The 24642-nt window shown below is 38.6% G+C and overlaps 1 protein-coding gene across 2 annotated transcripts in view; it reads right to left on the bottom strand.

Annotated features, from left to right (window-relative positions):
• Positions 1-24642, bottom strand: part of LOC127631951 (lipocalin-like) — a 26185-nt gene extending 1543 nt beyond the window's left edge. The window contains exons 1-5 of one of the 2 annotated variants that reach the window (XM_052110384.1): positions 24465-24642; positions 23839-23940; positions 2504-2640; positions 677-756; positions 472-585 (exon numbers count right to left, since the gene is read on the bottom strand). In XM_052110384.1, the coding sequence (XP_051966344.1) occupies positions 472-585; positions 677-756; positions 2504-2640; positions 23839-23940; positions 24465-24539 (508 nt within the window). In that variant the 5' untranslated portion in view covers positions 24540-24642. Of the gene's footprint in view, positions 1-471; positions 586-676; positions 757-2503; positions 2641-4368; positions 4535-23838; positions 23941-24464 lie in introns of those variants that run through there. The other variant, XM_052110375.1, reaches the window with a different exon arrangement.

The raw sequence follows: 24642 nt of genomic DNA, 5'->3' as shown, positions 1-24642 counted from the left end.
TGTTCATGTAAATCGGACAAACGGCCTAGGACGAGTTCGAAAAGTAGGTTTTTCAGAAAATAAATAATGGCGGAAAAATTTCCATGATGGAAAATGATGGCATATGGTGCAATCGAATCATCTGGAGCCAAGGAATCAGAAGAATTTAGATTTAGATTCTAGGACTCACGGTTCAAAAGTTATTAATATAAATGTGAGTGCAAATTTGGGCAGTTGGTGGCGCTAGAGTGTTTGATGTAGAGATGCCAAATTTGCTGTGGTAGCATATCAGACTGTCCTCTACCTGTGTGCCAAATTGTATAACTTTCCCACAAGCGGTTTCTATGGGCTGCCATTGACTCAAGAGCGGAAGAAGCGGAATAATAAGAATAAGAATAAGAATGCCCCTTTGGTGCTTGACCCCTAATAAAGTTGTCAATCTTAATTTTATGTTGACTATTGAATAATGTTAAACTGTATGGGGGATTTTACCGTAGAGTTTGTTGAGTAGAGTTGTGGAGCCAGCCCTGGTCTTGATGGTGTGGATCAAAGCGTATTCATCATACTTCACGTCCACCACACGCATGTCATTATCAGTCTCCCAGCCTGAGAAACAAACGTATCATTTCTTATTTTAAACCGAAGCCTTGTAAAAATTCAGAACTGTATGTTATGTTTAAGAATGTTTTGTCCTAACGCTCGCTGCGGAAGCTGAATTTCCCAGGAACATCAGTTCTTTGAGCCAGATGAGTCATTCTCCAACACGAGCCATCAGGACTGCAAAAGACACCATGGATAAAAAGTAAGAAATACAGTTTTGCATTTCCATTATGCTGTGGTGTTGTTGAGCAATTAAAGTTACAGCGCATTTAACCTAACATTTGTAGTACACGTGACGGATATTCCTATAATGGGCAATGTTTCTAATAACGAGCTACTTTTCCCTACAAGTAGCTGAGTAGCGCAACCAAACACTAATCGCTGTTTTTTATTATAATGTTTGCGTACGCAGCTGTACAGCCGAACAAACTGACTGAGCACTCATAACTGCCCCCTTCTTAAAAGTCAGAGTCATTGTACAATTCACAATTGACTGAATTTGCTGAACGGTCCGATCTCATGTAGTGTTGGAGGCAGACTGGCCATCGGGAGAACCGGGACGTTTCCCGGTGGGTCGGCCTCAAAACGGGGCAGTGATATGCCAAAGTGGGCCACGATAATCTGAAGGGGGCCGCCAAATGTGCCAAAATATGCAGAAGGGGACAGCGAAACACATTGCCTAACCCTTGTTCCCAGTCTGCTCCTGGGAAAGTCTAATTTACTTCTAGTGAATCGGTTAGTTCTAAACGGCCCTCTCTCCCATATGAAGCTGTGAAGTTTTTGAATCATTCTAGTGAACCAGTCCGTCCTAAATTATTTTCTCAATCATAGGTAGGGTTAGAAAGCCTGTATGAATGATTCATGTAAATGAAGAGATAAAATAAAACAATTCACTGATCCAACTTATTTTGCGGCATTTTGGTCTTCTTTATATAGCTTCACCCTATTTGAGTTTGTTCATTCATTCATTCATTCATTCATTCATTCATTCATTCATTCATTCAATAACCATCTTTGTTTTGTGACAGAAATTACGCCTGTGATTAAATAAAAAATAATATCATCAGACAGTTATATACTGAAATAGATATAGTCCTCTTCAATGTAGTTAGAACCTTTTTGTTACTTCTTCAAAAGAGCAGCTAGACTGTAGTTTAAAAAACACAAACAATTTTGGTTCCCAGAACGTTCTGGGAATGTTTGGTTTTGGTTATACAAAAAAAAACTACAAATAACAATTAGAGAACATTCTGTACGTGACGAGGCAGGCAAGGAATGAGGATCTAAATGCAGCTTTATTGATGAAAAATAAACAAGCTACTCAGAATAAAACAAAAAGCAAAACACAGGGAACCAAGCGTAGACAATACATGCAAAAACTGACAAACATACATGGGAAAACAAGGAACATCTGGGGAAACAATCAGGGAGAACCAATTGTGAAATAAAACTACAAAAGGACTACAAAACAAACAGGAAACAGGAAAGTGGGAACTAAACAAGAATTTCAACATAAAAGCACAAAAACATGAATATGTGACACTGTATATGTTTTTATTGGGTTTTCCCACAAAAACATCTGCAATGCTCTGGGAAGGTTAGTTTTTGGTTGTACAAATAAAACCTAAAAATAACAATTAGAGGTTATTCTGTATAATTTCTCTTTAGGGTGCCCCTTACAAACCTCATGGCAACATTCTGGGAAGGTATGTTAATGATTATAAAAAATATTACCTAAAAGGAATGTTCCTAGAATGTTAGGAATTGGTTACCGAATAAATAACCAAAAGGGAACCATATGCTAACGTTAGGGGAACATTCTGTGTTTGCTGGGAAGTAGTTGAAGTTTGTTGCCAATCTACCGTTTCAAAGTTGCTTCCCCGAAACTAAGTTTTGATAACATTCTATTCATCAATAATCTTACTTGAGACTAGAATATGCCATCTCCAGGTCTCCATCATTTGGCGTGAGCATGGCGACGCCCATCTTCATGTTTGCCTTGCGGGTGACAAACCACTCTGCATTGGTGGCAAAACCAATCAGGTACCATTTCCCAGCCACCTATGAGAAGGACACAGGTCATTTGACATTTTCTGTAGTAAATGTGAGTGGTGCATGCTTGTTAAAAACTTGCCGGTGTTCTGCGTGGTTTCCAGATTAACGCTATGCAATTTCTATGGCAATCTGGGTGGTTGCTCACTGGTCACAAGAGCCCAGGCCCAAGTCTTTTTGATATTCTGATACCTAGATATGTCTTAAGTCACAGTGTAAGTCTATGGGATATTTTTCGCCATTGTCCACCAATCCAACCACATACACATGTTTAAGCCAAAGTTTTAATATTAAAGTAATAAATGTGCAGTTGACTTGAAATTTTACCAGTTATTATTATACCTCAGTTTGGCATGCTATACTGATCTTAAACAAAAAATTATCATACATGCAGTTTTTAAGACCTCCTATTAATTATGAGACTACATAAAAAAAAAGTAAACTTTTTTTTTTCACTGTACAACTATTTAAGTGAACTTTAACTGAGCTGCACAATTATAAAAAAAATCATATATTCTCTGGGGCATTTTTGATCTATTGCCTGCAATTTTTCACACTAAAATTTAAAAGCTTTCCATTTACTGTGGACTATTTGCAAAACAATTGGTCTAATTTTTCAGAGAACCCCCCAAATGAAATAAAAAGACTTGTGTTTATAATCTTTTGATTGACAGAAAGTAAAAAAGAACACAAAAAACTAACTTTAAAAACTTAATTCTGATTCTGTTCACTCAAGCTCACTTTGAAAAGTCTTATTTCATTCCTCTAGATGGCAGCAAGCACAAGAACAAATAGTTTTGTTCTCTATCACATTCCATCACAATATACTGATCTGAAATGTAGGTGGCGCTCTATGGTATTTTAGCCCTCACAGATGTGCTCGTCCATAGACATTCAGTCAAATTTTCAGTTTAAGCACCACCCTTGTTGTTTCATTGAATATCTCGGCCTCTGAGTGGACTAGAAGCTCAATCTAAGTGTCATTAGAAAGCTGAGATCATCCCCTTTACAATTATATATAACATTGTATCATCAGTAGTCGAAAACATATTTTTATAATGATTTGTTTAGCATGCTTTTCCTTCTGGATGGCATATTTTGTTCTGGACATATAGTTAAGATATAACATTGGATTATTCACACAAGCAAGCTCAGAGACAAGTATACCATGGCTCATTGTTTAGAAAACACCCTAAGGTAAAATCAGATATAACGTTTTTTGGTACTTGGGGATTGGAGCAGCAGTTATCGTAGTATGATTTCACTTTGTGATTCTTTTGAAAATATTTTGAACTGTTCTGTTCCTGAGAATGAGAGCTTTCATTAGATATATGACTTCATTTAGGTGCTATGTGAAGGACTTTTATTTTTATGTAAATATGTCTACCCCATTAACTCGAGGGGGCACTATTTTCAATGCAAATGTTTTGAGGCCATATTTTGTTATTTTAAGTAACATAAAATGCATAAGTTATGGTTATTTCTGAAAAGTTCAGATTCTAAGCTTTCAAATGATACCTCATATGCCTGATTCGTGTATAAGGAGACTTTAGCGTTTTAAGCATATAAAAAATTCTCGATATAGCGCTCGATATAAGTTATTAAACTGCTTTTAAACAAAAGATTCAAAGATGTTTTTATCTTCTTTTACCTGTCTATCAGTATTCTCAGTTCCTTTAATTATAGCCTAAATTCATATCCTCCTTTCATTTCTCCTCTTTATGTCTCGAGTCTTACCCCCTTGACGTCAAAGTCGGCCTGTGGCATGACCTCTGAACTAACAGCAAGGGCGCAGAGCAAAACTCCCAGTAGGATGGTTGCCATGGCTACAGCAGAGCTCAGTCTGGAGTGTGTGGAAATGGGTCTCAAGGTTTAAATTCTGAGCTGAGTCCCACAGCATGGTCTTATATAGTGCAGCCCAACCCAACCCCCCCATTATAGAAAGACACGCACCCTAAACACACACATACACACACCCCTCCCCCCACACACATGTTTATCTAACTATTTAAATGAGGACTTTTTTATATAAAGCTATTTATAATTACTAAACCAAACCTTACGAGACTATTTGCTACTATATTTATAATAATATTAATAATAATAACATTTATTATAAATAATGCATAAATAACATTGTGTTAAGTCCCCTCTCATTTAACAGCTTTGTTACACAACAGTTGGCACAGAGGTTTGTAAGGGGGTGAGCCACTTTTTTTCTTAACCAGAGGCAACACACACACACACACACACACACACACACACACACACACACACACACACACACCACGCCCCCTGAAACTCCAACACGTTAAGACAGGATCCATACATCTGGGTTAAGGGGATTGGATTGAATTCTACAGTAAAAGATGTGAAATACAATTTTTATTTAAATGTAATATTAATAAAAAGAGTCTAAGATCACATGTGAAAATGCTTCTTTTTTGTTTAATAGTTTTATTATGTTCCCTGAGGTCCACTGATAATGTTAGTAAAGTTTTTTGGCACCAAATCAGTTATAATTTAGTACCCTGTCTCTGGCCCTCTGTCTGAAACGCTCAGTTTTGGCATAAGCGCCTCCATAGAACTTCCATGTAAACACCCACAGTTCTGATTGGCTAACATAGTTGCGCCCACAGTAAACAGATGTCCCGTTCCATTTTGCCAATGCATGAGCTGGCGCTACTACTGCCAACACAGATAAACGGTTTAGAAAGTTCTTGTCATGTCCATGTCGTTCACAAACAATCCACGCTTGAATTACGCTGAAGACACATCCACATGACGCACATTCATAGTCCAAAGCATGGTGAAAACTAGACGCACACATCCAGTTTCCAGTATCATCCTGCACTAATAGCATCTAAACCGTCAAAGATGCCAACAATTACAAGTAGCGCAGATGGCGAAAACCGGGAGCAGCCGCCCGAGTCCCGACTTCCCTTCAGCTGCTCAACATCAACATTTGAAGATTACCTCAGCAAATATGCATCTCTATGCTTTGAAACTCTATGCTGTATACAAATAAACAGCTTTAAGCCTGTGAGTAAAATAGTCTGCCTTTTGTATTCTATTCATTCATTAACGTTTGAGGATATTTCTGATATTAGCAAACTATGTGCTACACTAATTATCCGGTTCACTTTCTTAATTTTTTTACTAAGTGATGAAACGTCATTTCGTGGGCATGTGGGGAGTTGTGTTTGACAGTGGTATAAAGTTCGTCGGAACAATAATGTTGATGGGACAGAATATTTAAACTGGTTGCATAAAGTACTTTTACAAGGTGAAATACTCTGAATTGGCAACTTTAAATCACTACAACCGTCTCTTTGACTGATGTTTTCATCTGTTTGTGTGTAAGCATGTGTTTTAGTCTGCATGCGTTTGAACAGCCGACATTAATTGCTACTAATAAATTACTTATAGATGTCGCTTTGGACTATAAGTCGGAGGACCTTTCAGATGATGAAACAAACCGTGACTTATATTCCAGAAAAAACTAGTTATTTTACATGGTTCTGCGGTGTGACAAATGCATTTTTAAAAGTGCAAATATTTCATGTACAATGTCTCAATTATTATGGCAATGAAAACTACACCCAGAGTATAGCATGTCAAATACCCGGGTGTCTTTAAATGAAAGTGTCTTTAAAGTGTATTTATGTGTGTCATGCACAAAGATCTTGAGGTTGGAAAAGAGTCATCAATAATTAGCACCAAATATCACAGCAAAACACAAACAGTGTGATCAAACACAAAGAGCCTCTTTATCTCTTTCTCTCTCAGTCTGGACCTTTCTGTGCAACCTGAAACAGAGTCTAATGTCAGCATTTCACATTCAAAACATCATGTTTACCGTAACACACACAGAGAAGTCACACATACAGTTAAATACGCACTAAACTTCCTGAACTCGTTGTTTTTGCTCTCTAATTTGGATTCGTGCAGTAATTATAACGTTAATAGAGCAAATAGTGAGCTTCCGTGACTTTTTAAATCACAGCAGGACCGGGTTTATAGTTTTTTCCCATTTAAAGGTACAAGAGGAATTTGCTTATGGGGCTTTACAGCTGTTTCTTATTACATAGGTGAGATATGCCTATAAGAGGTGTAAAACCTACTGTAGCCTTGGGTATAAACAAGTTTTTCCGAGAAAACCCCCGATAAGTGCATGTCTCTACCTACCTGTCTGTTTGCCTCAACTGTGGGTTGTGAGAGAGGCAGGCCCGGCTCAACGGGGGGGCCTGGCCCACCCAATCGTGAACTTGGCCCACCTTGAGAACTACACCTACACCCACCCCTCCAACCAGAGGGTCCTATGGCCCACCTTAAATCTTAGAGCTGGAGCCATGCCTGGAGAGAGGTGAACCAGTGCAGGTATTTATGACCATTTTTTGCAGGTGTTAACTCGACATCTGAGATGATGACATGATGCCCAAATAACATACAGCAACACAGAAACAGAGCTGTGTAACTATTTAACTGCACATTGTTCACGGTGAATAATTGTATACTTTGTGGCAAAAAATAAATAAATAACTGCATTTTTATTCTGTTGCTGACTTAGAAAAAATGTTATGGTTTTATTTAAAAATGTATTTTGCATTATTCACTAAACAGAGTTAAATCTATTTTGTGACGTGAAGTTTTGTTTCCTGGTAAGTCATAAGGTCACACATGGCACTGTTTCCTGAGAAGGACTTTTAATAAAAACCTCATATGATTTGTTGTAAAGCCAACACTAAGAATGTTCATTTCCATCTTTTACTTGAGTGAACTAGGATCTTTAGAAGTTGGCCTGTTGCCTTTCCAGATTACCAAAAGGAGGGCAAGACAACAGCGTTGGTAGGTTGACATGAGAGTGGCCCCTGACTCCTGGCATGCATATATCAAAGTCCAGGCACAGAATAAAAGCCAAAGTGTTCAGTTCCCACAACCTCTGGAACCTGATGCTGCTCATTCTGTGTGACTGTGACAGATCACATAAAGAGAAAGAACGTTGATAAATGAATAGAGACTTGAGATGTGCCTCAATAGGTTTCAGAAATACATGAATTCCAAAAGATATCTTTTGTCAGTGCTGAGAGTTATTTCTTACAGAATTACAATCTCATTAATTGACTATTATGATTCAGTAAATGAACTAAATAAACTCTTCACGCTGCATGAATTACTACAATACCACTCTCTCTCTCTCTCTCTCTCTCTCTCTCTCTCTCTCTGTTACACTAGTTACACTGGCTGACCCATTGATCACTTTCCCACACATTTTGGGTATTTTATACAAATCTAAAAATGTTGTACATCACAAAAATTCGTTTTCCACCATATACTACTGTACTGTATATACTGTAAACAGAAAACACAATAGCATTAACTATTGGGGTGAAATTATTAAGAATGAAATAATAATTTGTAAATGCTTAATCTTAATTTATTTATTATATTAAAAATGAATATGTTATAAATATGAAAGTTGGCATGGATTTTTTTATTTGATGCCCCTGTTATTGAGATATATATATATATATATATATATATATATATATATATATATATATACATGCTGGGGAATAAAAAAAACAACATTCATGCCAGCTAGCATATTCATTAATAAAAGTCATGCCATCAATATATATATATTCATATTTAAGCAATATCACATGAGCAAGAGTGCTATATGGCCCTACATCAGCTGATCTAGGGCCATATAGCATGTTTGCGAGTGTGAAATTGCTTATATACAACAGTTCAATGAACAAGTACATTTTTAATAAAAAAAATTAAACTGAGTATGGTCATAAAAACACATTTGTACATGGAAATACTTTATTACGCGGCGGATCAGAATCTGCCGTTGCTGGTTCAAACCAAATGATATGTCCAAGCCTTCATTAGTAATTGAAAAATGTCACTTCAGAAATAGTATCATGGCTTGTGCTGTTTAGATCAAGTTATTGGATAAATAAGGATGGATGTGAGTGTGTGTGTGTGTGTGTGTGTGTGTGTGTGTGTGTGTGTGTGTGTGTGTGTGTGTGTGTGTGTATGTGTGTGAGCGTGTATTTATCATTTTGTGGGGACCAAATGTCCCCATAAGGATAGTAAAACCCGAAATGTTTGACCTTGTGGGGACATTTTGTCGGTCCCCATGAGGAAAACAGCTTATAAATCATACTAAATTATGTTTTTTGAAAAGGTAAAAATGCAGAAAGTTTTCTGTGAGGGTTAGGTTTAGGGGTAGGGTTAGGTTTAGGGTATAGAATATAAAGTTTGTACAGTATAAAAACCATTATGTCTATGGAAAGTCCCCATAAAACATGGAAACACAACATGTGTGTGTGTGTGTGTGTGTGTGTGTGTGTGTGTGTGTGTGTGTGTGTGTGTGTCAGCATCTAAGCAGGGATATTTCTCTCTATTTCACAGAAACCGGTGCGCAAGCGTCGATCACTATAGAATTACAATCATACGAGTGCACCGCTTACTTCACTTCCCATGATCATGATTTTAGTTACAAAATGTGTTCATATAAATATATGTATAATATTTTTTAAATCAGAGTATTCTTTGTTTTTCTCATTAACACTGGAACTACCTGAATTCTGAATCTACTAGAATAGCCATAGCAGTAATTTTGACTAGATTCCAAACGCAATAATCTCAGTTTCAGTTGAAAAAATACCCAATTGAGAGATTTCTTTTCAAGTCAGCCATTGTACTGATCAGCCAATTTAATCTAGCAATTTGTATTTGTGAGCAAATTAGCGATAGCACTCGAGACCGCTAGCAACATTTCTTTGACAGAGACAATGACAGTTGCTAAGCAACCCTCAACCGCGGAAAAGATTACATTGTGCTGTCAATATGACCATGCCTGGTAGTTATAGGTATAATTGATCATTATTTTCTTTGTCTTTTGTGTCATTTATATAAAAATTAGGGCTGTCAATCGATTAACAATTTGTAATCAATTTAATTACATGGTGTCCCGATTAATTAATCACGATTAATCACCTATACAAATATTTGCTGAGAAAGCCCCTCATATAACAATATCTCAATATATAATGATTATACATATTTATATCAATATATAATTATACATAGTTATTTTTAAATATTAATTTTTTTTATATATACGTATATTCAGATAATTAAAATGCATTACATTCTTGTAGCAGAAGAGTTCATCATTGATAAGACGATACAAAAAGCAGCTTTATAATACAATGTATTGATTACTACCATATTATTGATCATAAGTCAATCATTGGCACACAGTTCACAGCAATCCATTACACAAGTGAATTTGTCAATCAGTTGGAGATTTATTATGAGGGCTTGTTTAAGGACCCGTCAATGTACACCTGCGTCAGACATCTCAGGTGCGTTGCGTCATAAAAGTAAAATGTTTAGGTCACTGTGTCAAGTTAAATATAGTTTAATACTCAATCTTTAACACATCTTGAGATCCCTTAGACCGCATTTGCGCTCCTTCGAGTGTTTTGAACGCAAGAACTTAAAGCATGTTTGTGTTGTTCTGCCCACTGAAGTGTTTCTTCACTGTATAAACTGCGCATTGCTCTTACAGCTGAAATTTCACTTACTGCCCTCTGGAGTAAACAGGTGGTATTACAAGCTTACGTTTCTCAGGAATCTTCCTAATTATAGTCCATGGGCATGCGATTAATTACGATAATATTTTTAAATTAAAGTTAAATTATTAAATCATCAATTTTTTTTACTCAAATAATATTTTTATAATATGCAAAAGCATAAACATTTCACTTTGAGCAACAGAATAAATGATTCTATACAGACATGTTGCATCTTTATTTTGCTACTTTGCAGATGAGATAAGAGTGAGGGCAGATGAGAACAGCAGGCCAATTAAAGACCTAGAGCAGACAGGGGCAACTGGTCAGACCATTACTGATGTAACAGACCCGGACACAGGCCCTAAACAAGTAAAGCTACCTCAATATCCCCTCGAACGTTTTGGATTGCAAAAAAGGTCCTTTCAACACAAATGGTTTGAAATTAAACTGACAACAAATAGATGTAGACAGCAGGAAAGACACAGAAACAGACAACAATTAGTAAAATATGATGTAGACCCCATGGAAGACAAAGAGTATGTTGTGCATTAACAGAAAAGGGTAGATATAAGAGTTGTTACTGAAACTGTAAGTAGTGTTCTTCCAAAACATTCAATTTGTCAGTAATGCATTTAGCTGTATTTTGTGCTTGGGGTGCGGTGGGTCTGTGTCTGGGCTAAGCCCCTAGTCTCTTCAATCTCTAAAAACACCCCAGTATGTATATATATATATATATATATTAGTAATTTGTTGTTGGGACAGTGCCTAAGGAGTGGCAGACTGGGGTGGTCATTCCCCTCTTCAAAAAGGGGTACCAGAGAGTGTGTGCCAACTACAGTAAAGTTTACTCCAAGTTGCTGGAGAGGAGGGTTCGGCCGATTGTTGAACCTCGGATTGAAGAGGAACAATGCGGGTTCCATCCTGGCTGTGGAACGACGGACCAGATATTTACTCTTGCCAGGATCCTGGAGGGGGCCTGGGAGTATGCTCATCATGTGTCTTTGTGTGTCTACATGTGTTTTGTGGATCTGGAGAATACATATGACCGGGTCCCCCAGGAGATACTGTGGGAGTACGGGGTGAGGGGGGGTCCTTCTTAGGGCGATCCAATCCCTGTACTTCCAAAGCGAGAGCTGTGTCCAGGTCCGAGTTCGTTCCATGTGGGGGTTGGTCTCTGCCAGGGCTGCGCTTTGTCACCAATCCTGTTTGTGATATTCATGGACAGGATATCGAGGCGTAGTCGAGGTGGGGAAAGGAAGGGGTGCAGTTTGGTGGGCTGGAGATCTCATCGCTGCTTTTTGCAGATGATGTAGTCTTCATGTCATCATCTGTCCGTGACCTTCAGCTCTCACTGGATCGCTTGGCAGTCGAGTGTGAAGGGGTTGGGATGAGGATTAGCACCTCTAAATCTGAGACCATGGTTCACAGCAGGAAAACGATGGAGTGCGTACTCCGGGTAGGGAAGGAGGTATTGCCCCAAGTGAAAGAGTTCAAGTACCTCGGGGTCTTGTTCACGAGTTATGGGACAATGGAGCGGGAGGTTTGCCGGAGAATCAGGGCAGCGGGGGCTGTATTGAGCTGGAAGGCAAAGCTCTTGTTCCTACCCTCACCTATGGTCATACATTTACTTTAACATTTACATTTATTCAAAGCGACTTACAGTGCACTTATTACAGGGACAATCCCCCCGGAGCAACCTGGAGTTAAGTGCCTTGCTCAAGGACACAATGGTGGTGGCCGTGGGGATCGAATCAGCAACCTTCTGATTAACAGTTATGTGCTTTAGCCCAGTACGCCACCACCACTACTGGTCATGAAGGCTGGGTCATGACCGAAAGAACTAGGTCGCGAGTACAAGCGGCCGAAATGGGTTTCCTCAGAAGGGTGGCGGGCTTCTCCCTTAGAGATAGGGTGAGGAGCACAGTCATCCGTGAGGAGCTCGTGAGTAGAGCCGCTGCTCCTTTGCGTCGAAAGGAGCCAGTTGAGATGGTTTGGGCATCTGGTAAGGATGCCCCCTGGGCGCCTCCCTAGGGAGGTGTTTCAGGCACGTCCAGCTGGGAGGAGGCCTCGGGGAAGACCCAGCACTAGGTGGAGAGATTACATCTCCACACTGGCCTGGGAATGCCTCGGGGTCCCCCAGTCAGAGCTGGTTAATGTGGCTCGGGATAGGGAAGTTTGGGGCTCCCTGCTGGAGCTGCTGCCTCCGCGACCCGACTTCAGATAAGCGGTTGAAGATGGATGGATGGATGGAGTAATTTGTTGTTTTTTGTTGTTTTTTGTTGTGTAAAATATATTGATTACCATATTTTAAATGTATTTTTGTATTCATACAGAGCCCCTTAGAGCAGGGGTTTTCAAACTTTTTTAGTCCATGGACCCCCAAATTCGATAATCCCATTGCGAGGGACTTAACATTAATATGACAAAAAAAATGGCTTTTATAGTGCTATTGTACTAAAGCAAAATGTATTATTTATATTTTATTTGGAAAATATTTGTTTATTTATATAGCACTTTTCAAAATAATTACAGTTTCAAAGCAGCTTTAAAGAGAAAAGTGAAGTAAAACATGTATTTCTTAAAAATAAGTGTATAGTAATATTGTAGTAACTATGAAAATTAACCATGTTTTTTGGCAGACGCTGTTTACTACAAACCATAATAACTACAAATGATTAATTTTATTAATTTTATTTCTATAGATTCCATTTTCCTGTTTTATTACTATGTTGTTATTACAGATGTCAAGGTTAAAATATGGTAACTGTAGTGAAACCATGTAAAATTTATGGAAAGGGGACAAATACAATTCTCTGAAAAAAATTCCCACCCTGTCCTCTAAGGGGCTCCACATTACTAGAGTATATATTGAGATATGGCTTACAGGCAGGGGGAAACTTCCAGCATTTTACAAGAATTAGAATGACTTTGTCACTAGTGGTCCAGCGCCACCTATTGGTCAAATATGATGTCCCTGTCCCCATAAATGTGTGGATAATTTATTATTCTATAAACTGACTCCATTGGCAATATCTTTTCCTAGTGGTTTAACTGACTACTATAACCATATGCTGAATGCAGAATAACAGGTCTAAAACACAAGAGTTTCAAATGATATAAATTGACTTGAAGACTTTGAATAAGATCAACTTAAATGCTGGTTTGTTTCACAGAAATAACCAAAGTTAAAATAGTAATATGAAGAGCAAGACTGAGATAATGAAACTGCTTTTCAATGAGGTGTTTCATAATTTCAGCTGTTGTACTCAAGAGTGTATCATAACAATCCTGTAAAAAATATCTTCCCTTATCAGAACGTTTTAACACAATAGATTGATTGGTATTCTTTTAATGCAGCTTTTGTGCGGGCTACTCGAAATAATGTAATTCTTAGGGTTAGTAACAATAAAGATCTGTCTGTATTAAAACAAATAAAATAATGAAACATCATTACATCACCATATCATGTTGATGCTAGTATGAAATAAAAACATTCCACCTGAATTTAGATTTAATTAAAATTAAATTGTATGCTTACATTGTCTTGTATTTCAATCTAGTGTTTCTTCAAAATGTGGAAGAAGAAAAAAAGTCAAAAATACTGACTGTGAATAATGTGGTGTGGTGTAATGATATTTACTACGGCCTTTACTTGCCACTTTTGCACTTGAATGGTGAAATAACTGGATTTCTGATCACTTACTGATTTTGATCACAGTATATACTTTTCAAACATACACAAACGTATCACAACTCTTGAATTTATTATCTCTAATATTTAATACAGTATGTTTTGTGTAATTAATTTGTTTTAGTCACATGCCAGCTCTCAGGATAATATGTCTAGTTTTGTGCATTTGATGTTTCTTGCTGCATAAGACATTTTGCAATACATCCTTTTTTTTCATGAGATTTGTGCAGCTATGATGCAAATGTTTTTATGCAAGATCAGATGAGTATTACAGTATGACAGCTGATATTTCACGAGGCCACTGATGTAACAGAAGTTCATTATTTGCTACGGGTTGCTTTTCCTTAAGATAACATGCCATTTATAAACTTAAAGGAATATTCCAGGTTCAATACAAGTTATACTTGTCCCTCCTTTTCAATAAAAATGCAAGAATCTGGGTTACAGTGAGGCCAGGGGCGAAAGTTTCATCAAAATGTTGGGGGGGACAATAAACATAACAATTCTCAAGAGCAATTTTTGAAGGGGACACCAAGGTTTTTTTTTGTTGTTGCCCCGTTTGCATTTGTATTATTTTATTTCTTAAACAATTATTTTAAGAATATATCATTATATTATTTACAATACACATATGTCCTGATCCCCCCGACCCCCCCACGATTTCCGCCTATGAGTGAGGCACTTAAAATGGAAGTCAATGGGGGGGGGGGTCAAACTGTAAAGGTTAAAATACTCACTGTTTCAAAAGTATAGACACAAGACATAATCAATATGTGTGTTAACATGACTTTAGTGGGATAAAATGTTAATTGATTAACGAGTATTAACTGTAAAATATACAGTAACATTTTATATATTTTAAAAGACAATACAGTAGTTTTTACAATAAAATTTTGTAAAAATGAAAATTTTTAGATGTAAAAAGTATGATTTTTCTGCATAATTAATGGTAAAAAATGACATTATGTTTAACAAGAGAGTACATGTACTTTTTTTACAGTAAATGATGATTAAAATTATAGTAAAAAACAATAACCGGGCATTCCCACAATTCCCTGCATGACTCATCGTATTTCATTACATTTTATAGGAATAGTTTCTTCTTATTTTTAATATCAGTTATGTGCATTGGGTGTTCTGTGTTTCATGTACTTCAGTTAATGTTTACTGTATTATGATAATTTCACATGTTACCCTGATGGTGTTTTGTGTGTCTACATGTTTATTGGTGTAACGATTCCCCGTTGTCTGCTCGGTGTTTCTCCCCTGTCACCTGTCCCAAACTACACTTCCCATAATCCCCTGCCCTCATCACTGCCAGTGTCATTGTTCTCACCTGTGTGTAATTTAAATCATTATCCTTCTGTATTTAAGCCCTGTTGTTTGTTCATTCGGGGTTGGTCGTCAATTAATGTTATGGTTGTCCTCGATGTTGCTCCTGCCCGTGTTCTCCGTGGATGTTTCTCATGTTTATACTTTGTTTTCCCCTTATGGATGTTTTGTTTGTTCCCTGTATTGTTTAGTTATTTTTAGTTATCTGTTCACCGTTTGTTCCTTTATTAAAAGAACTGCATTTAGATCCTCACTCCTCATCTGCCCTCATCTGAATCATAACAGAACGACCGTCCACGTTATGGATCTAGAAGTTCACCAGGAAAACTACAGGCTTCTCTGCCTCAAGCAGGAGGACCGCCCAGTGGAGGATCACATTCGTGAGTTTTTGGAGCTGGCAAATGTGGCGGACTTCCCTGAGTATTCCTTGGTGGTGTTCTTCAGGGGAAACCTCAATAGTTCGCTAAGGGAGCTTTTGCCACCGGCGACTCGTGGCTGGACGCTCCTCGACTTCGTGGAGGAGACCCTGCGAGTTAGCGGCTCGTTGTTCATTGTGGGTGTTGTGGAAGAATGCTTTGCCTCTCCTCCCACGGTGGTCACCCCCCAGCCTTCCATGGCTCGTCCCTTCACGCCTGCCTTGGCCAACGAGCCAACGCCCACGCCTGCCATGGCCAACAAGCCAACGCCCACGCCTGCCACGGCCGATGCACTGGAAGCCTCGCCCGTCCCAGAGCCAGCGTTGCCAGCCTCGCCCGTCCCAGAGCCAGCGTTGCCAGCCTCACCCGTCCCAGAGCCAGCGTTGCCAGCCTCGTCCGTTCCAGAGCCAGCTCCTGTAGCCTCGACCGTCCCAGAGCCAGCGCCTGTAGCCTCGACCCTCCCAGGGCTCCGCCTTCCACGGCTCCACCTCCTGACCCTTCCACGGCTCCGCCTTCCACGGCTCCATCTCCAGAGCCTTCTACGGCTCCGCCTCCAGAGCCTTCCATGGCTCTGCCACCTGAGTCTTCCACGGCTCTGCCCTCCATGGCTCCGCCACCTGAATCTTCCATGGCTCCGCCTTCCAAGGCTCCGCCCTCGGAGTTCTCCATGGCTGTGGCCCTGTGGCCGCCTCCCGGGCCTCCTGACCCAGTCCCTGTCCTGTGGCCCCCTCCCAGGCCTCCTGACCAGGTCCCTGTCCTGTGGCCCCCTCCCAGGCCTCCTGACCAGGTCCCTGTCCTGTGGCCCCCTCCCAGGCCTCCTGACTCAGTCCCTGTCCTGTGGCCCCCTCCCAGGCCTCCTGACTCAGTCCCTGTCCTGTGGCCGCCTCCCAGGCCTCCTGACTCAGTCCCTGTCCTGTGGCCACCTCCCAGGCCTCCTGACTCAGTCCCTGTCCTGTGGCCACCTCCCAGGCCTCCTGACTCAGTCCCTGTCCTGTGGCCGCCTCCCAGGCCTCCTGACCCAGTCCCCGTCTTGTGGCCCCCTTGGACTGCCTGTCTGCCCTTTGTGCCCCTTGGACTGTCTGTTTGCCCCTTGTGCCCTCCTTGGTCTGCCCCCTTCTTTTTTTTTTCTTTGATGGGGGGGTTATGTCACGATTCCCCGTTGTCTGCTCGGTGTTTCTCCCCTGTCACCTGTCCCGAACTACACTTCCCATAATCCCCTGCCCTCATCACTGCCAGTGTCATTGTTCTCACCTGTGTGTAATTTAAATCATTATCCTTCTGTATTTAAGCCCTGTTGTTTGTTCATTCGGGGTTGGTCGTCAATTAATGTTATGGTTGTCCTCGATGTTTCTCCTGCCCGTGTTCTCCGTGGATGTTTCTCATGTTTATACTTTGTTTTCCCCTTATGGATGTTTTGTTTGTTCCCTGTATTGTTTAGTTATTTTTAGTTATCCTGTTCACCGTTTGTTCCTTTATTAAAAGAACTGCATTTAGATCCTCACTCCTCGTCTGAATCATAACAATTGGTCATTTCTACTGGAAGAGACACTATTGATGAACTTAATGTCATCATGTGCTCTTCTGTCGTTTTTACTGTGATTAACAAATACCTTATAAAGTACAAAGCAGATTTTTACTGTTTCAGAAGGTTTAAATCAAGTTTATGGCATTTTTACTGTACATAATGTTTTTACTGGGGGGCAACAGGATTTTTTTTTACAGTGTGCAAAGTTATATCCAATTTTAGAACTTTGTTGCCATGACCACCTAGAACAAAAAATTTAAACAACTTAATAAAACTTAACAGAAGAATTCATGCAAGTGCTTTTATAAAATTAGAAAAATTTAAATTAAACCCTTCAAAATTAGTCCCATTCACTTCCACTCACTTTTTTTTCTTTTGATCTTTTTTTATTATTTATCCCCTTTTCTCCCCAATTTGTAATTCCCAATTCCCACTACTTATTAGGTCCTTGTGGCGGTGCAGTTACTCACCTCAATCCGGGTGGTAGAGGACAAGTCTCAGTTGCCTCCGCTTCTGAGACCGTCAATCTGCACATCTTATCATGTGACTCATCGTGTATGACACCGCGGAGACTCAGAGCATGTGGAGGCTCATGCTACTCTCCACGATCCATGCGCAATTTACCACACGCCCATTGAGAGTGAGAACCACTAATCGCCACCACGAGGAGGTTACCCCATGTGACTCTACCCTCACTAGCAACCGGGCCAATTTGGTTGCTTAGGAGACCTGACTGGAGTCACTCAGCACGCCCTGGATTCAAACTCACGACTCCAGGTGTGGTAGTCAACGTCAATATTCGCTGAGATACCCAGGCTCTAATTTTTTTTAAAGAAAAGGACAGATGAGTCAAAATTATTTTTGTGGTAATCAACAGTATACCATAAATGCTGTCGATTGATCTTACCTTGCACTGAACCCGGAATGTTCCTTTAAAATTCACAAATGCACCCCTTGGAAATGTTATATCATAATTCACACCATATGAAGCAGTTAGTCCTCTTAGATAATCTTGTCGTGAACTGTTGGCTGTTCCAGATGCAAAACTAAAGGTAATTTGTATTTTGTAGTGAAGGCCCCACGATTATGGGCTATGGTATTATGATCTGTTTTGTCATGAGTCTCATTTAAAAACTCATTTGTATAGACTGGCTTTTATTACCATGTGAATGTGTTGTGTTTTTATGATTTTATGTTCTGTGAAGCACTTTGTGCTTAATCGCTAAAAAGTGCTATATAAACAGGGCTGGACTGGTAATCTGGCATACCGGGCATTTTCCTGGTGGGCCGATGCACTTTGGGGCTGATCAGGGGTGGACTGGCCATCGGGAGAAACGAGCGGGCCGGTGGGTAGGCCGCAAAACGTGCTGAATGGGCCGCGATAAGCTAAAATGAGCGTCGCGTTGTGCAAAACATGATATGCAGTAAAGAACAGCGACCCCCCCCTTTGGGCCAGTTGCCATGTAAAATCTCGGGCCGATTTCTCTTCCCAGTCCAGCCCTGTATATAAATAAGGATTATTATATTATCTGAATCGTTTTCCTTGTAATAAATGGTGCACATAAATACATGGAGCTCACTGATCATATGATAATCATTCCATTATGTAGAGTCAGTCACAATGTTTCATTTAAAATGACGAGATGGTTTTGAAGGAGTGTTTGATGGGTCAATCTCTGCTGTTCTCTGTTGGTTTTCAATACGTTTGTACTCTTTTACACCATTCTGTACCTTCCAATTGCAGAAGTTCTCATCTTTCTGTCTCATCAGCTTGACTGCAACATATATCGTGTGAAACAGAAGTTTAAAATGTGGTTTTGGATATTATTTAAATGTTTCTTGAAAAACTGAGCATTTGCCCTCAGTATATACTTATGTGAAGTTCTCATGCACCTAAAATATTTATTGGCTTGTGACACTTTTTGAATAACCAAAATTATTTCAATACCTTTCCACCCCCCCCCAGGAGTCATATATGCTAAATGTTATGTAAAATTAGAAAATGTAGCTGTCAAAGCCAACGTTGAACGGATTACAATGTCATTAAAATTGTTTTCTGTTGATTCCATTCCATTTTATAAATTACATTATTACTGTTATGGCACTGGTTTCACTGGTAAACCGGTTGTGTCAGAGAAAGACATGTGACTCGCCCAAATCTTCCTTGATACGAAACGACAGTGTAAAATGTACCAGTCACACATGTAAACAAACCTACTTACAATATTATTTACTACTACTTTTTTCCACATTGTAGAATAAAAATTGTCATCAAAAGTATGTTTAAACACAAATGGAAGTGTAAGAACTAAGCAGTTGTCTAAAGATTTTTATATTTCTCTGTTTTTTTTCATATTCTAATGTCATTTTTGTAAAGAAATTCATACTGTATATGGTACATTGTATATTTGTCTACAAAACTATAGTTTTATGGTACATTTGATTATTTTTTTAAAGTCTTAATGTTTTTACAATGACAAATAAGGTTGTCACATGTGATAAAAATGTGAAATGTTTTAAAAATCAAGTTTAAAACACATGTCAAATGTAGAAATGTAATCTATGTGTCCAATTTGGTTTCATACATTTTTTAAAAACCTTTATAGTATTTAAAAAGGACATTTAATTACTTTAAAAATGTCATGTGGTGTAAACATCGAGTAAAAGGTATTTTAAAACTACTTTCTTTGCACCTTGAGTACATGAGAGTGTCTTTCAAACACATTTATTTTTGTAAATAAGATTTTGAGGGAGCAGTGGTGGCGTAGAGGGCTAAAGCACATAACTGGTAATCAGAAGGTTGCTGGTTCAATCCCTACAGCCACACCATTGTGTCCTTGAGGAAGACACTTAACTCCAGGTTGCTCCGGGGGGATTGTCCCTGTAATAAGTGCACTGTAAGTCGCTTTGGATAAAAGCATCTGCCAAATGCATAAATGTTATTGCATAAATGTAGAAGAATATTTCAGCTCTGTAGGTCCATGCAACGCAAGTGAATGGTGGCCAGAACTTTGAAGCTCAAAAAAAGCACATAAAGGGTTAGCAATCCATACAATTACAGTGGTTAAATCAATGTCTTCAGAAGCGATATGATAGGTGTGGGTGTGAAACAATCAATATTTAATTAATTTTGTTACTATAAATTTTCCTCCCTGCCCAGTAGGTGGCGATATTCACAAATAATGCAAATCGCCAATAACAAAAGAAGAACTCTTAGGAGAGAAGAGTGCTTAGGGTTATTTATAGAAAAAAAATAAACGTTAATATTAATCTGTTTCTCACCCACAACTTTCATGGATTTAACCACTGAAATCGTTTAGATTATTTCTTTGCTGCCTTTTTGTGCTTTTTGAGCTTCAAATTTTTGGACCCTGTTGACTTGCATTGTATGGACCAACAGAGCTGAGATATTCTTCTAAAAACCTGCCTTTGTGTTCTGCTGAAGAAAGAAAGCCATACAAATCTGGGACATCATGAGGGTGAGTAAATGTTGACAGAATTATAATTTTTGGGTGAACTATCCCTTTAAATTTCAAATTTATCGGTCATCTTTTTGTCCTGCGTTCACTCATAGATCAGCTAACACATCCATAACAAAAGCAAAACCGGTCTCGACTTACCTCATCACAGATCTAGTAAATCAGATCTTGTCAGAGACAACAGTCCTGTGTTGTGGGGTTCCTCAGGGTTCTGGTTTGGGTCCAATTCCGTTTTGGTTATATATAATTATTCTAGGACAGCGTATTAGCCTCCTACCACCTATATGCTGATGATATCCAGCTCTATGGTTCCTTCAAAGTTCCTTCTGAGTTTCACAAATTATCAGGCTTAATTGGTTGCTTGACTGACATCAAGCAAAGGTTAGCGGTGGTTAACCTTCTCCAGTTGAGCACTGATAAAACAGATACTAATATCTGCCCCTGTTTGGAGATGATTATCTATGCTTTGTATTACTTTTCGGTTAGATCATTGTTTGCTCTTTTTATATGTCTCAACAAAACAGCTCTTGATCGTCTTCAGACTGTACAGAATACTGCTGCAAGGCTCTTAACAGGAACTAATAGAAGAGTGCATATTATTCCTGTTCTATTGTCTCTTCGTTGGTTGCCAGTCATTTTAGGATACATTTTGAAGTCTTGATTTTAACTTTGAGGGCTTTACATGGACAAGCTCCCCAGTATATCTCAGACCTGTTAAAGTCTTATTTATCTACTCAGAGTCTTATATCATCTGGCCAGAGATTGTTGGTGGTTCCGCACACCAGATTTCTCCAGACCCGTGGAGATCAATCCTTTCAAGTAATGGCACCTAGACTATGGAACGCACTTTCCTGGTCCTTACGTTGTATTGACTCTTGTCTTGTACTCTTGTATTGAATGAACCTTGTTATTCAGACAAGCTTATAATTAGAGTTGGGTGTTAAGTGCTTTTACTCCGCATAAAAGCCACATCATAGTGGCAAAATAGGATTGACAGATATATCGGTTTTACAGATTAATCAGTGCTTTTTGGACTCAAACTAACACTTAAAATGGTTGCTGTTCTCTGTCTGGAAAGCTCATATTGGTGGTTTATTATGGAGACCAGAACTAGAACATGGTGTATCGTCAATTAGAATAATCATGGCGCCAAATGTGTAGGGGAGTTTACTCTGCAATAAGGCACGGTCAGGCCAAGCAACTTCCCATTGGTGAATGCACTGAATTCGACTGTCAAGGTTCACCAAAATTAAACACAACTCAAAATCCATGTGGGGAAATTCTTCGCCACAGCAGAGGACCATCAGGCGCAATTTGTTCATTGAATCCCATTGAGTTGACTGTTATGTGTGACCACGACTATAGAGCGCAACAGTGTCCACCCACTTTTTCAGCCGCCTGGGTTCGGAAAGTATTTTTCCAATTCATATTCTTGAAGAGGCTTTTCATAAAATGAATGGGGTTTCACCTGCTTGTTTTAAATAATGTGCTAACCAGCTGGCCCCCATCTTCACACTGATCTTCAATAGATCACTGGAGCAGTGTGAAGTCCCATGCTGCTTCAAATGCTCAGTCATCATTCCTGTCCCAAAGAAACCATTGAAAACCTTGTTAAACCATCCATATGAGAGTGGTAAGCTATGAGCCAAACCAACAAGCTCTGAAGTGAATCACAACATACAAACTTTGTTTTGAGGCACAATCGGACATGAAGACTGTGTACTTGGCATCATCACAAGGGCACGGACTACAATCCCATGAAGCATTGCGAATGATGCAATAAAATAAAAATGATGGGAATATATAACAATTTTGATTTTAGGTTGTTGATTATAAGTATAGAAACAACATATTTTACATTTATTGCAAAATAGTTTGATATGTACAACTATAAGTAGTTCAAGGGTGAAGGGAGACCTACTTGGTTGCTTCATGGGAATGGGCGGTCGCTCCTAGGCTCGTTTCGCAGGCTTTGTTAGCCACGGTTCTCTGATTGGTGAAGCTTTCCCTGCTGGACCATGGGTAATGTAGTTATTTACCAGGAACTCACATATCAAACATGAAGCTGAAATATTGCAGACTGATGGATTCAACGGAAGCATTTACCATCGATGAACAACCTCATGTTAGGTTTGCCTTTAACCCTGTAAAGCCTGACATATGAAAGAATTGTCATAAAATTATATTTTTTTGACATTAAACTGTTTTTAGTACATTAGACAAACTATAAGAAGAAATCACAAAAAAAAAATAAAATAAAAAAAAATTCAATTCAATTATCAGGCTTTAATGGTCATTATCCTCCTGAGCCCCAGCTATTCATTTTTGTGTAGGACATTTGTTATTGAATTTTCTTTTGGCCCATACATGCTCCAGTGGTAAATCTTGGGGTATTATCAGAGGACTCTCTGGGCTTTTCAGAGATATCAAATGTTTGAGAGTTTGGTCATGACAACTTCATAGTGGCCATATTGTTTTTGTGCCACCCTGTATATATGCAGTATTTACATATAAAACATTGCTTGAATAAAGGCCAAAATGCTAATAAGATTGTAATTGATTATTATTGGTATATCTTCTAAATGTGTATGAGGGCTCATAGTTACAATAATTTGTGTGTTCAAAAATATTTTTACAATTATATTCTTTCAGAGGGTGTAAATAAAACTCAGATACATTCATTTCCAATATCAAATTTCCCTTTATTTTAAAAGTAGCATTTTCTTTTATAATGATGAGGAAGTTGATCACATAAAACTCAAATATCCGGGCACTGAAATAGCTGAATATTGGCTTCACTTTAATGATTTAGATTTGAATAAAAAAGCTGTAACATTGTTAATTATTTCTGTGTTTGATTAGAAGAATCCAATAGGGTCAAGGTGCGTTTTAGAGGTCTGAATTGCATGCAGATGTAGTTTTCCTCCACAGTGAGGAAGAGATTCATGAACTCTCAGATGAACGAATTCATCCTCTCCGACGTTGACCTAAAGAAAAAATTAAGAATTAAGAAGTTGAATACACACAAACTTAAGAATGTAACACTTTCTGCAGATGAATAGATGGATGGATACAAGTATGAGCAGTGTACAAGTCGAAAAAGTCACAAGTTCATATCCTACCAAACCAGTTTAGTAAAAATAAATAAATACTTGTTAGAGATTACCTTGATAAAATAGTTGGTTCCTGCCACAACCTGTGTGGTGAAAGATTTGGCAGTGAAAACATCAAATTTCTTTCCAGCTTTTTCTTCTGCTTCTGGCTTCACCTAAATTAAAAGAGACACATTTGATATTTGGAAATAATGCAAAACATTTTAATGGTCCTAAAAAATTGGCTTCATGTTCTCAAAGCAAAATGTAATGTCTTATTTGTTCATTTGAATTAGGGGTGCAATAATTACCCGCACATGCAACTGAGAAGCTTGTATTCACAATTTTTTTTATATTTTATATTAATTTATCTTTGTGAAAGAAGACAAGAAGAAAACATGTTTCAAAGGATAACACAGTGTTTAGTTTGACTCATCACTAACACAATGAACCACAATGATTCACCCAAATGCTGACTCAACTCCATGTGATGATAAATCAGCATTAACTGTGTTTGAGTGGGACATCGAGTGAAACAAACAATTTTGTCTGTTTTGCTTTAGATTTTCCCTTTTTAACACAATTGATAAATACTGTATCATTTTATTTGATTACTAATCTAACTTCCTGCCTATAACTTTGCTTTTTATAAAAAAAGATCAGCTTACACCACAATAGACCACCCAAACATTCCTCTTACCTCATCACAGATGTTCTGCACCTCTGGGGTGGCGTCCTGCACCTCACATATTCCTCCGAGCATTTCTGTCGACATTGCTGTAATTTAGTTATCAATATCGAGATGTAATAAAATAAACTTGTTAGGCAGTCCAACTCCCAGAAATGACACCCCTTCACTATTTATTTTGTTAAGATCA

This window comes from Xyrauchen texanus, chromosome 3, assembly GCF_025860055.1.
Source record: "Xyrauchen texanus isolate HMW12.3.18 chromosome 3, RBS_HiC_50CHRs, whole genome shotgun sequence".
Classification (NCBI taxonomy): Eukaryota; Metazoa; Chordata; class Actinopteri; order Cypriniformes; family Catostomidae; genus Xyrauchen; species Xyrauchen texanus.
Note: the sequence above shows the minus strand (reverse complement) of the source record. Positions and strands in the feature narration are given on the sequence as shown.